This window comes from Oncorhynchus kisutch, unplaced genomic scaffold (assembly GCF_002021735.2).
Source record: "Oncorhynchus kisutch isolate 150728-3 unplaced genomic scaffold, Okis_V2 scaffold1013, whole genome shotgun sequence".
NCBI lineage: Eukaryota > Metazoa > Chordata > Actinopteri > Salmoniformes > Salmonidae > Oncorhynchus > Oncorhynchus kisutch.
Genome location: NW_022262958.1, coordinates 23230 through 40000, shown reverse-complemented (window position 1 = coordinate 40000; position 16771 = coordinate 23230). Strand labels below are relative to the sequence as shown.

General features: G+C 50.8%; 1 protein-coding gene across 1 annotated transcript in view; it reads left to right on the top strand.

Moving 5' to 3' along the window:
- LOC116364160 (UPF0606 protein KIAA1549L) overlaps positions 1-16771 on the top strand; it is a 97259-nt gene that overhangs the window by 60916 nt on the left and 19572 nt on the right. Inside the window, exon 16 of the mRNA XM_031817398.1 lies at positions 3655-3787. Coding sequence (XP_031673258.1) covers positions 3655-3787 — 133 coding nt within the window. The remainder of the gene's footprint in view (positions 1-3654; positions 3788-16771) is intronic.

Genomic DNA, 16771 nt, shown 5'->3' with positions numbered 1-16771 from the left:
GGAGGGTGAGAGGGGAAAGAGGAGGGGATGGGGATATATGTTGAGTTGTAGGTGGGTAGTTTGATAGTCCCTCCTCCAAAGCTTTTCAAGGACATTGATTGGCACTCTCTCTCTCTGTCTGTCACGCAGCCTCATTGACCAGTTGTCTGCAGTTCCATGCCCTCATCTAACCCTCCCTCTCTATAAATGCTCCCTCAGCACGGCAGTCTGTCTGTCTAATTGTTTCTTTATCATCTTTCTGTGATCCAGAGGAGGGTCTCATCAGGCCTCTTTAATCAGACTAATCCCCTCCTGTCTCTGGGATGGTGCTGGGCTCTGGCCCCTGGTTTTCTGGTTTTCTGCTCCTCCAGTCTGGAGATAAGAGGATTTGGTGTACTTGTCTCAGAGCAGGGGAGCCCATAAGGGTCTCTCCATTGGGACGGCTCTGCCCTGCTCTGTCGTGCCATCATTTGCTACTGATGTAGACAGAGAGAGAATAGTTGTGGTTTGTTATGGATGCCGATGAGGGAAAAACACATATGCGTACATAACGCACAGACACGCACACAGACACGCACACGCACACACACACACACACACACACAGACACGCACACAGACACACACACACAGACACACACACACACGCACACACACACACACACACACACACACACACACACACACACACACACACACACACACACACACACACACACACACACACACACACACACACACACACACACACACACACACAGACACACAGACACAGACACACACACACACACACACAGACACACACACACACACACACACACAGACACACACACACACACACACACACAGACACAGACACACACACACACACACACACACACAGACACACACACACACACACACACACATTTTCATTGCTCTGTTTCTCTGGAGAACCAAATTTCATATTCACTGCTTGTTGCCTTCCTCGTCCTGTCTCCTCTCTCCTGTGTCCTGTCTCCTCTCTCCTGTGTCCTGTCTCCTCTCTCCTGTGTCCTGTCTCCTCTCTCCTGTCTCCTCTCTCCTGTGTCCTGTCTCCTCTCTCCTGTGTCCTGTCTCCTCTGTCCTGTGTCCTGTCTCCTGTCTCCTCTCTCCTGTGTCCTGTCTCCTCTCTCCTGTGTCCTGTGTCCTGTCTCCTGTGTCCTGTCTCCTCTCTCCTGTGTCCTCTCTCCTCCCCCTGTGTCCTCTCTCCTGTCTCCTCTCTCCTGTGTCCTGTCTCCTGTGTCCTGTCTCCTCTCTCCTGTGTCCTGTCTCCTCTCTCCTGTCTCCTCTCTCCTGTCTCCTGTGTCCTGTCTCCTCTCTCCTGTCTCCTGTCTCCTCTCTCCTGTCTCCTGTCTCCTCTCTTCTGTCTCCTCTCTTCTGTCTGCTCTCTTCTGTCTCCTCTCTTCTGTCTGCTCTCTTCTGTCTCCTCTCTCCTGTCTCCTCTCTCCTGTCTGCTCTCTTCTGTCTCCTCTCTTCTGTCTGCTCTCTCCTGTCTCCTGTCTCCTCTCTTCTGTCTCCTCTCTTCTGTCTGCTCTCTTCTGTCTCCTCTCTCCTGTCTCCTCTCTCCTGTCTGCTCTCTTCTGTCTCCTCTCTTCTGTCTGCTCTCTCCTGTCTCCTGTCTCCTCTCTTCTGTCTGCTCTCTCCTGTCTCCTCTCTCCTGTCTCCTCTCTCCTGTCTCCTCTCTTCTGTCTCCTCTCTTCTGTCTCCTCTCTCCTGTCTCCTCTCTTCTGTCTCCTCTCTTCTGTCTCCTCTCTTCTGTCTCCTCTCTTCTGTCTGCTCTCTTCTGTCTGCTCTCTCCTGTCTCTATCATCTCTGGTTCTGGTGAAGTTTCCCATAGAGACATGTTTGACAGACTCTCCAGTCATGCTCAACCTGCTGATAGGACTGTGATGAGTGATGAGATAGCACTCCCAGAGCATGTTCACTGATCTGCATCACTGCATCTTGTTCAACAGAATGAAAAATATGTATCAATATTATCATACATATTACCTCCTCTCTAAGACGTCCTCAGTATGATGCCGTTTTAGGAGTTTCAGCATTGGCTGGCAGGGATAAGTGATTAAAAAACACACAATTATGTCAAATCAATCTGGCAGAGGAGATATTATGTTCAGGAGATATTATATTCAGACTTACACTACCGTTCAAAAGTTTGGGGTCACTTAGAAATGTCCTTGTTTTCCATGAAAACATACAGTACATGAAATGAGTTGCAAAATGAATAGGAAATATAGTCAAGATGTTGACAAGGGCTTCTTCCCTAAATAGTTCTTGCATAGTTTGGACCTGTGCTTTAGGTCATTGTCCTGTTGTAGGAGGAAATTGGCTCCAATTAAGCGCTGTCCACAGGGTATGGCATGGAGTTGCAAAATGGAATGATACCATTCCTTCTTCAAGAACCCTTTTACCCTGTACAGATCTCCCACTTTACCAGCACCAAAGCACCTCCAGACCATCACATTGCCTCCAGCATCTTTTCATTTTTTCTACGTCTCTCGAATATTCTTCTTTGTGATCCGAACACCTCAAACTTAGATTCGTCTGTCCATAACACTTTTTTCCAATATTCCTCTGTCCAGTGTCTGTGTTCTTTTGAGCATCTTAATCTTTTCTATTTATTGGCCAGTCTGAGATATGTTTTTTTCCTTTGCAACTCTGCCTAGAAGGCCAGCATCCCAGAGTCACCTCTTCACTGTTGACGTTGAGACTGGTGTTTTGCGGGTACTATTTAATGAAGCTGCCAGTTGAGGACGTGTGAGGCGTCTGTTTCTCAAACTAGACACTCTAATGAACTTGTCCTCTTGCTCAGTTGTGCACCGGGGCCTCCCACTCCTCTTTCTATTCTGGTTAGAGCCAGTTTGCGCTGTTCTGTGAAGGGAGTAGTACACAGCGTTGTATGAGACCTTCAGTTTCTTGGCAATTTCTCGCATGGAATAGCCTTCATTTTTCAGAACAAGAATAGACTGACGAGTTTCAGAAGAAAGTTATTTGTTTCTGGCCATTTTGAGCCTGTAATCGAACCCACAAATGCTGACGCTCCAGATACTCAACTAGATACTCAACTAGTCTAAAGAAGGCCAGTTTTATTGCTTCTTTAATCAGAACAACAGTTTTCAGCTGTGCTAACATAATTGCAAAAGGGTTTTCTAAGGATTAATTAGCCTTTTAAAATGATAAACTTGGATTAGCTAACACAACGTGCCATTGGAACACAGGAGTGATGGTTGCTGATAATGGGCCTATGTAGATATTATGTAGATATTTGATTAAAAATCTGCCGTAATAGTCATTTACAGCATTAACAATGTCTACACTGTATTTCTGATCAATTTGATGTTATTTTAATGGACCAGAAAATTTGCTTTTCTTTCAAAAACAAGGACATTTCTAAGTGACCCCAGACTGTTGAACAGTAGTGTGGCTGGAAAGGCCTATAGAATATAATAGCATGTTGACAATGATGACATTGTTGATGCTGATGATGGTGAGGTTGATGGCGAAGAAGACGATGACCACGACGATGATAATGAAACCAGGAGTTTCTCCTAGTTAACTGTATTGTCTAAGGCGGTTTGTTGCACTCATTTGATTAACACATTTCTCTTCTTATTGGCTGATTGATTCGAGCTCTGTAACACTCTGTGATTGGCAGACACTCTCAGGTGAGGCAGCGGACCTATCGGAGCAGGCAGAGCCTGAACAGCCCGAGTACCGGAGGAACAGAGATGGACCTGCTGGTTATGAGGGAGAGACCCAGGAGAGGCATCAGGAACAGCGGCTATGACGTGAGTCCCACTCCCCTGACCCTGGTCCTGACCCTGGTCCTTTCCCACTGGCCCTATCTGAACTGGTGTTCTGGGTCTCAGAAGCAGACTGGGGTTCAAACACTATTTCAAATCTTTCAATTACTTTGAGCATTTGCTCTAGCATGATGGGTTTGGAGTGGCAGATGGTTGGGGTTTGGAATGGCAGATGGGAGGGGTTTGGAATGGCAGATCGGTGGGGTAAGGAATTGCAGAAGGGTGGGGTTTTAGTGGCATATGGGCGGGGTTGGAATGGCAGATGGGTGAGGTTTGGAATGGCAGATGGGTGGGGTTGGAATGGCAGATGGGTGGGGTTGGAATGGCAGATGGGCGGGGTTGGAATGGCAGATGGGTGAGGTATGGAATGGCAGATGGGCAGGGTTTAGAGTGGCAGATGGGTGGGGTTTGGAATGGCAGATGGGAGGGGTTTGGAATGGCAGATGGGAGGGGTTGGAATGGCAGATGGGTGGGGTTTCGAATGGCAGATGGTCGGGGTTGGAATGGCAGATGGGTGGGGTTGGAATGGCAGATGGGTGAAGTTTGGAATGGCAGATGGGCAGGGTTTAGAGTGGCAGATGGGTGGGGTTTGGAATGGCAGATGGGAGGGGTTTGGAATGGCAGATGGGAGGGGTTGGAATGGCAGATGGGTGGGGTTTGGAATGGCAGATGGGAGGGGTTGGAATGGCAGATCGGTGGCGTAAGGAATTGCAGAAGGGTGGGGTTTTTAGTGGCATATGGGCGGGTTGGAATGGCAGATGGGTAGAGTTTCGAATGGCAGATGGTCGGGGTTGGAATGGCAGATGGGTGGGGTTGGAATGGCAGATGGGTGAGGTTTGGAATGGCAGATGGGCAGGGTTTAGAGTGGCAGATGGGTGGGGTTTGGAATGGCAGATGGGCGGGGTTGGAATGGCAGATGGGTGGGGTTGGAATGGCAGATGGGTGAGGTTTGGAATGGCAGATGGGCAGGGTTTAGAGTGGCAGATGGGTGGGGTTTGGAATGGCAGATGGGAGGGGTTGGAATGGCAGATGGGTGGGGTTTGGAATGGCAGATGGGAGGGGTTTGGAATGGCAGATGGGAGGGGTTCGGAATGGCAGATGGGTGGGGTTTGGAATGGCAGATGGGCAGGGTTTAGAGTGGCAGATGGGCAGGGTTTAGAATGGCAGATGGGTGGGGTTTGGAATGGCAGATGGGAGGGGTTTGGAATGGCAGATGGGAGGGGTTGGAATGGCAGATGGGTGGGGTTTGGAATGGCAGATGGGAGGGGTTGGAATGGCAGATCGGTGGCGTAAGGAATTGCAGAAGGGTGGGGTTTTTAGTGGCATATGGGCGGGTTGGAATGGCAGATGGGTAGGGTTTCGAATGGCAGATGGTCGGGGTTGGAATGGCAGATGGGTGGGGTTTGGAATGGCAGATGGGCAGGGTTTAGAGTGGCAGATGGGTGGGGTTTGGAATGGCAGATGGGCGGGGTTGGAATGGCAGATGGGTGGGGTTGGAATGGCAGATGGGTGAGGTTTGGAATGGCAGATGGGCAGGGTTTAGAGTGGCAGATGGGTGGGGTTTGGAATGGCAGATGGGAGGGGTTGGAATGGCAGATGGGTGGGGTTTGGAATGGCAGATGGGAGGGGTTTGGAATGGCAGATGGGAGGGGTTCGGAATGGCAGATGGGTGGGGTTTGGAATGGCAGATGGGAGGGTTTGGAATGGCAGATGGGAGGGGTTCGGAATGGCAGATCGATGGGGTAAGGAGTGGCAGATGTGCGAGGTTTGGAGTGGCAGATGGGTAGGGTTTGGAATGGCAGATGGGCGGGGTTGGAATGGCAGATGGGTGGGGTTGGAATGGCAGATGGGTGAGGTTTGGAATGGCAGATGGGCAGGGTTTGGAATGGCAGATCGGTGGGGTAAGGAATTGCAGAAGGGTGGGGTTTTTAGTGGCATATGGGCGGGGTTGGAATGGCAGATGGGTGAGGTTTGGAATGGCAGATGGGCGGGGTTGGAATGGCAGATGGGTGGGGTTGGAATGGCAGATGGGCGGGGTTGGAATGGCAGATGGGTGAGGTATGGAATGGCAGATGGGCAGGGTTTAGAGTGGCAGATGGGTGGGGTTTGGAATGGCAGATGGGAGGGGTTTGGAATGGCAGATGGGAGGGGTTTGAATGGCAGATGGGTGGGGTTTCGAATGGCAGATGGTCGGGGTTGGAATGGCAGATGGGTGGGGTTGGAATGGCAGATGGGTGAAGTTTGGAATGGCAGATGGGCAGGGTTTAGAGTGGCAGATGGGTGGGGTTTGGAATGGCAGATGGGAGGGGTTTGGAATGGCAGATGGGAGGGGTTGGAATGGCAGATGGGTGGGGTTTGGAATGGCAGATGGGAGGGGTTGGAATGGCAGATCGGTGGCGTAAGGAATTGCAGAAGGGTGGGGTTTTTAGTGGCATATGGGCGGGTTGGAATGGCAGATGGGTAGGGTTTCGAATGGCAGATGGTCGGGGTTGGAATGGCAGATGGGTGGGGTTGGAATGGCAGATGGGTGAGGTTTGGAATGGCAGATGGGCAGGGTTTAGAGTGGCAGATGGGTGGGGTTTGGAATGGCAGATGGGCGGGGTTGGAATGGCAGATGGGTGGGGTTGGAATGGCAGATGGGTGAGGTTTGGAATGGCAGATGGGCAGGGTTTAGAGTGGCAGATGGGTGGGGTTTGGAATGGCAGATGGGAGGGGTTGGAATGGCAGATGGGTGGGGTTTTGAATGGCAGATGGGAGGGGTTGGAATGGCAGATGGGTGGGGTTTGGAATGGCAGATGGGAGGGGTTTGGAATGGCAGATGGGAGGGGTTGGAATGGCAGATGGGTGGGGTTTGGAATGGCAGATGGGAGGGGTTGGAATGGCAGATCGGTGGCGTAAGGAATTGCAGAAGGGTGGGGTTTTTAGTGGCATATGGGCGGGTTGGAATGGCAGATGGGTAGGGTTTCGAATGGCAGATGGTCGGGGTTGGAATGGCAGATGGGTGGGGTTGGAATGGCAGATGGGTGAGGTTTGGAATGGCAGATGGGCAGGGTTTAGAGTGGCAGATGGGTGGGGTTTGGAATGGCAGATGGGCGGGGTTGGAATGGCAGATGGGTGGGGTTGGAATGGCAGATGGGAGGGGTTTGGAATGGCAGATGGGAGGGGTTCGGAATGGCAGATGGGTGGGGTTTGGAATGGCAGATGGGAGGGTTTGGAATGGCAGATGGGAGGGGTTCGGAATGGCAGATCGATGGGGTAAGGAGTGGCAGATGTGCGAGGTTTGGAGTGGCAGATGGGTAGGGTTTGGAATGGCAGATGGGCGGGGTTGGAATGGCAGATGGGTGGGGTTGGAATGGCAGATGGGTGAGGTTTGGAATGGCAGATGGGCAGGGTTTGGAATGGCAGATCGGTGGGGTAAGGAATTGCAGAAGGGTGGGGTTTTTAGTGGCATATGGGCGGGGTTGGAATGGCAGATGGGTGAGGTTTGGAATGGCAGATGGGCGGGGTTGGAATGGCAGATGGGTGGGGTTGGAATGGCAGATGGGCGGGGTTGGAATGGCAGATGGGTGAGGTATGGAATGGCAGATGGGCAGGGTTTAGAGTGGCAGATGGGTGGGGTTTGGAATGGCAGATGGGAGGGGTTTGGAATGGCAGATGGGAGGGGTTGGAATGGCAGATGGGTGAAGTTTGGAATGGCAGATGGGTGGGGTTTCGAATGGCAGATGGTCGGGGTTGGAATGGCAGATGGGTGGGGTTGGAATGGCAGATGGGTGAAGTTTGGAATGGCAGATGGGCAGGGTTTAGAGTGGCAGATGGGTGGGGTTTGGAATGGCAGATGGGAGGGGTTTGGAATGGCAGATGGGAGGGGTTGGAATGGCAGATGGGTGGGGTTTGGAATGGCAGATGGGAGGGGTTGGAATGGCAGATCGGTGGCGTAAGGAATTGCAGAAGGGTGGGGTTTTTAGTGGCATATGGGCGGGTTGGAATGGCAGATGGGTAGGGTTTCGAATGGCAGATGGTCGGGGTTGGAATGGCAGATGGGTGGGGTTGGAATGGCAGATGGGTGAGGTTTGGAATGGCAGATGGGCAGGGTTTAGAGTGGCAGATGGGTGGGGTTTGGAATGGCAGATGGGCGGGGTTGGAATGGCAGATGGGTGGGGTTGGAATGGCAGATGGGTGAGGTTTGGAATGGCAGATGGGCAGGGTTTAGAGTGGCAGATGGGTGGGGTTTGGAATGGCAGATGGGAGGGGTTGGAATGGCAGATGGGTGGGGTTTTGAATGGCAGATGGGAGGGGTTGGAATGGCAGATGGGTGGGGTTTGGAATGGCAGATGGGAGGGGTTTGGAATGGCAGATGGGAGGGGTTGGAATGGCAGATGGGTGGGGTTTGGAATGGCAGATGGGAGGGGTTGGAATGGCAGATCGGTGGCGTAAGGAATTGCAGAAGGGTGGGGTTTTTAGTGGCATATGGGCGGGTTGGAATGGCAGATGGGTAGGGTTTCGAATGGCAGATGGTCGGGGTTGGAATGGCAGATGGGTGGGGTTGGAATGGCAGATGGGTGAGGTTTGGAATGGCAGATGGGCAGGGTTTAGAGTGGCAGATGGGTGGGGTTTGGAATGGCAGATGGGCGGGGTTGGAATGGCAGATGGGTGGGGTTGGAATGGCAGATGGGTGAGGTTTGGAATGGCAGATGGGCAGGGTTTAGAGTGGCAGATGGGTGGGGTTTGGAATGGCAGATGGGAGGGGTTGGAATGGCAGATGGGTGGGGTTTGGAATGGCAGATGGGAGGGGTTGGAATGGCAGATGGGTGGTGTTTGGAATGGCAGATGGGAGGGGTTTGGAATGACAGATGGGAGGGGTTCGGAATGGCAGATGGGTGGGGTTTGGAATGGCAGATGGGAGGGTTTGGAATGGCAGATGGGAGGGGTTCGGAATGGCAGATCGATGGGGTAAGGAGTGGCAGATGTGCGAGGTTTGGAGTGGCAGATGGGTAGGGTTTGGAATGGCAGATGGGCGGGGTTGGAATGGCAGATGGGTGGGGTTGGAATGGCAGATGGGTGAGGTTTGGAATGGCAGATGGGCAGGGTTTAGAGTGGCAGATGGGTAGGGTTTGGAATGGCAGATGGGCGGGGTTGGAATGGCAGATGGGTGGGGTTGGAATGGCAGATGGGTGAGGTTTGGAATGGCAGATGGGCAGGGTTTAGAGTGGCAGATGGGTGGGGTTTGGAATGGCAGATGGGAGGGGTTGGAATGGCAGATGGGTGGGGTTTGGAATGGCAGATGGGAGGGGTTGGAATGGCAGATGGGAGGGGTTCGGAATGGCAGATGGGTGGGGTTTGGAATGGCAGATGGGAGGGTTTGGAATGGCAGATGGGAGGGGTTCGGAATGGCAGATCGATGGGGTAAGGAGTGGCAGATGTGCGAGGTTTGGAGTGGCAGATGTGCGGGGTTTGGAGTGGCAGATGTGCGGGGTTTGGAGTGGCAGATGTGCGGGGTTTGAAGTGACAGATGTGCGGGGTTTGGAATGGCAGATCGGTGGGGTAAGGAGTGGCAGATGTTATTGATTCCATTGTGCCAGCCAGCTAAAGTATTTGAAATGATTTCAAATAGTATTTGAACCCAGGACTGTGCCAGATACAGCGTTGTGAAAAACTATTGCCCCTTTCTAATTTCCTCTTGGACTTGAAACCCACAAATGTTGCTGAGTTAAAGCAGTCCTGCATGTGAGTATGTTTATTTTGTTATTCGTAAACTCAGGTTCCCTTTATCTAACATTAGGTTTTGGTTGAAGATCTGACAACATTCAGTATCAAAAATACGCAAAAATAGAAAATGTAAAAGGGGGCGAATCCTTTTTCCTGCCACTGTCTCTGTAGCTTACATGTCCACAGTCGTTAAAACCACTCATTTTACAGGTCATTTACTATCCAAAAATAGCTAACATCCCCAGGTGACTGGAGACAACAGCTTCCTGTTGCAAACAAACAAACATATGTACCTGCACGCTCCAAATGTGTTGTATGGTGCTGCATGTTTCACAACAGACACATCACTGGGTAGTGAACTGTCTGTTTGTAGTACCTCTGGCAGGGTACTGTTGCAGTCAAGGCAGTTGTCTTAAGGTGTAGAGGTGAGTTCCATTCAACATCACAACATCACAACATATTGCAATCCTGAATGCACCCCTAATAGAGCTCTCGCCCCTCCTCTCCTCGCCTCGCCTCGCCCCTCCTCTCCTCTCCTCTCCTCTCCTCTCCTCTCCTCTCCTCTCCTCTCCTCTCCTCTCCTCTCCTCTCCTCTCCTCTCCTCTCCTCTCCTCTCCTCTCCTCTCCTCTCCTCTCCTCGCCTCGCCTCTCCTCTCCTCTCCTCACCTCGCCTCTCCTCGCCTCGCCTCTCCTCTCCTCGCCTCTCCTCTCCTCTCCTCGCCTCTCTTCTCCTCGCCTCTCCTCTCCTCTCCTCTCCTCTCCTCACCTCGCCTCTCCTCTCCTCTCCTGTGGTGTGATACTGTTGCTGCGTAGATGATGCTGGACAGATGCAGTTAGAATATCAAGAGGCTAAAGAGCAGCTCCCTGAAGTCATGTTTCAGATCACTACTTAACAAACACCACAATTATCTCTAAGACACTCACAACACTGTTAATATCTTATAACCTTTAACCTTTCATTTACAAACAAAGAGAACGAGGTAGTTTTACAGTAAGCTCCTACTTTACAAACAGAACAGCATAGTGTCTTTCTCTCCTTTATCTAATCATCTCAGGCATTGGTTTTAACAATAACCACATATTACAGCTAATAGAATATGTATCACATTTACCACAGACAGTAACAACTCTGAGTCTATTGTCAATATCCTCTACATAGAGAAGCATCATTTCCTCCCAAGCAACCTGTCTTCATACTTCTCTTCCTCTATGTCCTCCCTCCACTGTTCTGCTCCCTGTCTTCCTCCTCCCTCCACTGTTCTGCTCCCTGTCTTCCTCTATGTTCTCCCTCCACTGTTCTGCTCCCTGTCTTCCTCTATGTCCTCCCTCCACTGTTCTGCTCCCTGTCTTCCTCCACCTCCTCCCTCCACTGTTCTGCTCCCTGTCTTCCTCTATGTCCTCCCTCCACTGTTCTGCTCCCTGTCTTCCTCCTCCCTCCACTGTTCTGCTCCCTGTCTTCCTCTATGTCCTCCCTCCACTGTTCTGCTCCCTGTCTTCCTCTATGTCCTCCCTCCACTGTTCTGCTCCCTGTCTTCCTCCACCTCCTCCCTCCACTCTTCTGCTCCCAGTCTTCCTCTATGTCCCCCCTCCACTGTTCTGCTCCCTGTCTTCCTCTATGTCCCCCCTCCACTGTTCTGCTCCCTGTCTTCCTCCACCTCCTCCCTCCACTGTTCTGCTCCCTGTCTTCCTCCTCCCTCCACTGTTCTGCTCCCTGTCTTCCTCTATGTCCTCCCTCCACTGTTCTACTCCCTGTCTTCCTCTATGTCCTCCCTCCACTGTTCTGCTCCCTGTCTTCCTCCACCTCCTCCCTCCACTGTTCTGCTCCCTGTCTTCCTCCACCTCCTCCCTCCACTGTTCTGCTCCCTGTCTTCCTCCACCTCCTCCCTCCACTGTTCTGCTCCCTGTCTTCCTCTATGTCCTCCCTCCACTGTTCTGCTCCCTGTCTTCCTCCTCCCTCCACTGTTCTACTCCCTGTCTTCCTCTATGTCCTCCCTCCACTGTTCTGCTCCCTGTCTTCCTCCACCTCCTCCCTCCACTGTTCCGCTCCCTGTCTTCCTCCACCTCCTCCCTCCACTGTTCTGCTCCCTGTCTTCCTCTATGTCCTCCCTCCACTGTTCTGCTCCCTGTCTTCCTCTACCTCCTCCCTCCACTGTTCTGCTCCCTGTCTTCCTCCACCTCCTCCCTCTACTGTTCTGCTCCCTGTCTTCCTCCACCTCCTCCCTCCACTGTTCTGCTCCCTGTCTTCCTCCACCTCCTCCCTCCACTGTTCTGCTCCCTGTCTTCCTCTATGTCCTCCCTCCACTGTTCTGCTCCCTGTCTTCCTCCACCTCCTCCCTCCACTGTTCTGCTCCCTGTCTTCCTCCACCTCCTCCCTCCACTGTTCTGCCCCTTCTCTACCTCCCGTGGGAGTGAAACATAGCCTCCCTGCAGTAACCGTGTCAACCTGCAAAGAATCCGGTGCTAGCGTGTTCGGTCAGCTCCTTGCAGAAGGACTGGCTCTATTGATTACAGTGGGAACTCTTGCTCTGCGGGCCATATCACTGCGGATCCACATCTCCGCCTGTCCGTGTTGCTCGGGAACTGATTTATGAGGCGGCTGCGCCAGGTCTCCTGTGGCTGCTGCCTTCCACTCGCACAGGAAGTAGGGCACCCTCAGATCCAACTCATTTATCACCCTGAGAGAGAGTGGGATGGAGGAAGAGAGAGGCTGGAGGGAGAAAGCAAGGAGGGAGAGGTGAATATAGAGAGAGCAGAGCGAGCACAGAGCGTGGGTGAGAAAAGGGAGTGAGAGAGAGTGAGAGAGAGTGAGAGAGATAGTGAGAGAGATAGTGAGATAGAGAGAGAGAGAGAGTGAGAGAGAGAGTGAGAGAGTGAGAGAGTGAGAGAGAGAGAGAGAGAGAGATATAACAGTAGGCTAACACACAGACCTCCAGTAGTTTACCGCAGTGCTTAATTACTTCTACAGTGATTTGCCGGATTGTTTATCGACATAATTAATCTACGGGGGGGCGGGACAAGGAGAGGGAAGGAGGAGATGGAGAGATAAACAGAAACACAACTCACACTCCGTACAAAACTGTCCCGGTAGCACTCTACCCTGCAGAGACCAACCAGAGACAGAGCAGTTCCACTGGAGGAATACTGAACACCTATTCATGTGAGATATTACAGGACTACAGTGTACCATCAAGCAGCTCTGGTAACTTAGTCAGCATCTTGTCAACAACAACGCACAGCCAAGATGAGTCACTAGTATAGCTTCCTGAATCGTTAAAGCCACTTGAACATTTCTCATCTGACCATCTCTGGTTGAGTCAGTGGCATTCCACCCAGCTATCAGGGGACTGTTCATTTGCCGTTGTAGCACTGTGCTCGTAAATCATGAAATGGGGGGGTTGCAATGCATTGTGGGATAGTCCTTCAGTGCTGTAAAGAGAAAGTACTTGGCACGGGTGTCTTTGGGGTTGTGGTGTGTTTCTGTGTAAAGGACATGGCTCCCTAAACCGGGACAGCATCACCAGTTTGCAGGGTGCTAATAAAGTAAATGAAGAGTTTTTGTTTGAGCCTCAGAGAGCACTAAAATGACTCTCTACTCTGGTAGATCTGGGAGACAATGACACTCTACTCTGATAGGTCTGGGAGACAATGACACTCTACTCTGATAGGTCTGGGAGACAATGACACTCTACTCTGATAGGTCTGGGAGACAATGACACTCTACTCTGGTAGATCTGGGAGGCAATGACACTCTACTCTGATAGGTCTGGGAGACAATGACACTCTACTCTGATAGGTCTGGGAGACAATGACACTCTACGCTGATAGGTCTGGGAGACAATGACACTCTACTCTGGTAGATCTGGGAGGCAATGACACTCTACTCTGGTAGATCTGGGAGGCAATGACACTCTACTCTGATAGATCTGGGAGGCAATGACACTCTACTCTGGTAGATCTGGGAGGCAATGACACTACTCTGGTAGATCTGGGAGACAATGACACTCTACTCTGATAGGTCTGGGAGACAATGACACTCTACTCTGGTAGATCTGGGAGACAATGACACTCTACTCTGATAGGTCTGGGAGACAATGACACTCTACTCTGATAGGTCTGGGAGACAATGACACTCTACTCTGATAGGTCTGGGAGACAATGACACTCTACTCTGATAGGTCTGGGAGACAATGACTCTCTACTCTGATAGGTCTGGGAGACAATGACTCTCTACTCTGATAGGTCTGGGAGACAATGACACTCTACTCTGGTAGATCTGGGAGACAATGACACTCTACTCTGATAGGTCTGGGAGATAATGACACTCTACTCTGATAGGTCTGGGAGACAATGACACTCTACTCTGATAGGTCTGGGAGACAATGACACTCTACTCTGATAGGTCTGGGAGACAATGCCACTCTACTCTGATAGGTCTGGGAGACAATGACACTCTACTCTGATAGGTCTGGGAGACAATGCCACTCTACTCTGATAGGTCTGGGAGACAATGACACTCTACTCTGATAGGTCTGGGAGATAATGACACTCTACTCTGATAGGTCTGGGAGGCAATGACACTACTCTGATAGGTCTGGGAGACAATGACACTCTACTCTGATAGGTCTGGGAGACAATGACACTCTACTCTGATAGGTCTGGGAGACAATGACACTCTACTCTGATAGGTCTGGGAGACAATGCCACTCTACTCTGATAGGTCTGGGAGACAATGACACTCTACTCTGATAGGTCTGGGAGATAATGACACTCTACTCTGATAGGTCTGGGAGGCAATGACACTACTCTGATAGGTCTGGGAGACAATGACACTCTACTCTGATAGGTCTGGGAGACAATGACACTCTACTCTGATAGGTCTGGGAGGCAATGACACTATACTCTGATAGGTCTGGGAGACAATGACACTCTACTCTGATAGGTCTGGGAGACAATGACACTCTACTCTGATAGGTCTGGGAGACAATGACACTCTACTCGGATAGGTCTGGGAGATAATGACACTCTACTCTGATAGGTCTGGGAGATAATGACACTCTACTCTGAAAGGTCTGGGAGACAATGACACTCTACTCTGATAGGTCTGGGAGGCAATGACACTCTACTCTGATAGGTCTGGGAGACAATGACACTCTACTCTGATAGGTCTGGGCGACAATGACACTCTACTCTGAAAGGTCTGGGAGACAATGACACTCTACTCTGATAGGTCTGGGAGGCAATGACACTATACTCTGATAGGTCTGGGAGACAATGACACTCTACTCTGATAGGTCTGGGAGACAATGACACTCTACTCTGATAGGTCTGGGAGACAATGACACTCTACTCTGATAGGTCTGGGAGATAATGACACTCTACTCTGATAGGTCTGGGAGGCAATGACACTACTCTGATAGGTCTGGGAGACAATGACACTCTACTCTGATAGGTCTGGGAGACAATGACACTCTACTCTGATAGGTCTGGGAGACAATGACACTCTACTCTGATAGGTCTGGGAGACAATGACACTCTACTCTGATAGGTCTGGGAGGCAATGACACTATACTCTGATAGGTCTGGGAGACAATGACACTCTACTCTGATAGGTCTGGGAGACAATGACACTCTACTCTGATAGGTCTGGGAGACAATGACACTCTACTCGGATAGGTCTGGGAGATAATGACACTCTACTCTGATAGGTCTGGGAGATAATGACACTCTACTCTGAAAGGTCTGGGAGACAATGACACTCTACTCTGATAGGTCTGGGAGGCAATGACACTCTACTCTGATAGGTCTGGGAGACAATGACACTCTACTCTGATAGGTCTGGGCGACAATGACACTCTACTCTGAAAGGTCTGGGAGACAATGACACTCTACTCTGATAGGTCTGGGAGGCAATGACACTATACTCTGATAGGTCTGGGAGACAATGACACTCTACTCTGATAGGTCTGGGAGACAATGACACTCTACTCTGATAGGTCTGGGAGACAATGACACTCTACTCTGATAGGTCTGGGAGACAATGACACTCTACTCTGATAGGTCTGGGAGACAATGACACTCTACTCTGATAGGTCTGGGAGACAATGACACTCTACTCTGATAGGTCTGGGAGACAATGACACTCTACTCTGATAGGTCTGGGAGACAATGACACTCTACTCTGATAGGTCTGGGAGACAATGAGACTACTCTGATAGGTCTGGGAGACAATGAGACTACTCTGATAGGTCTGGGAGACAATGACACTCTACTCTGATAGGTCTGGGAGACAATGACACTCTACTCTGATAGGTCTGGGAGACAATGACACTCTACTCTGATAGGTCTGGGAGATAATGACACACTACTCTGATAGGTCTGGGAGACAATGACACTCTACTCTGATAGGTCTGGGAGGCAATGACACTCTACTCTGATAGGTTTGGGAGACAATGACTCTCTACTCTGATAGGTCTGGGAGACAATGACTCTCTACTCTGATAGGTCTGGGAGACAATGACTCTCTACTCTGATAGGTCTGGGAGACAATGACACTCTACTCTGATAGGTCTGGGAGACAATGCCACTCTACTCTGATAGGTCTGGGAGACAATGACACTCTACTCTGATAGGTCTGGGAGACAATGACATCCTACTCTGATAGGTCTGGGAGACAATGACACTCTACTCTGATAGGTCTGGGAGACAATGACACTCTACTCTGATAGGTCTGGGAGACAATGACACTCTACTCTGATAGGTCTGGGAGACAATGACACTCTACTCCGATAGGTCTGGGAGACAATGACACTCTACTCTGATAGGTCTGGGAGACAATGACACTCTACTCTGATAGGTCTGGGAGATAATGACACTCTACTCTGATAGGTCTGGGAGACAATGACACTCTACTCTGATAGGTCTGGGAGACAATGACACTCTACTCTGATAGGTCTGGGAGACAATGACACTCTACTCTGATAGGTCTGGGAGACAATGACACTCTACTCTGATAGGTCTGGGAGACAATGACACTCTACTCTGATAGGTCTGGGAGATAATGACACTCTACTCTGATAGGTCTGGGAGACAATGACACTCTACTCTGATAGGTCTGGGAGACAATGACACTCTACTCTGATAGGTCTGGGAGATAATGACACACTACTCTGATAGGTCTGGGAGACAATGACACTCTACTCTGATAGGTCTGGGAGGCAATGACACTCTACTCTGATAGGTCTGGGAGACAATGACACTCTACTC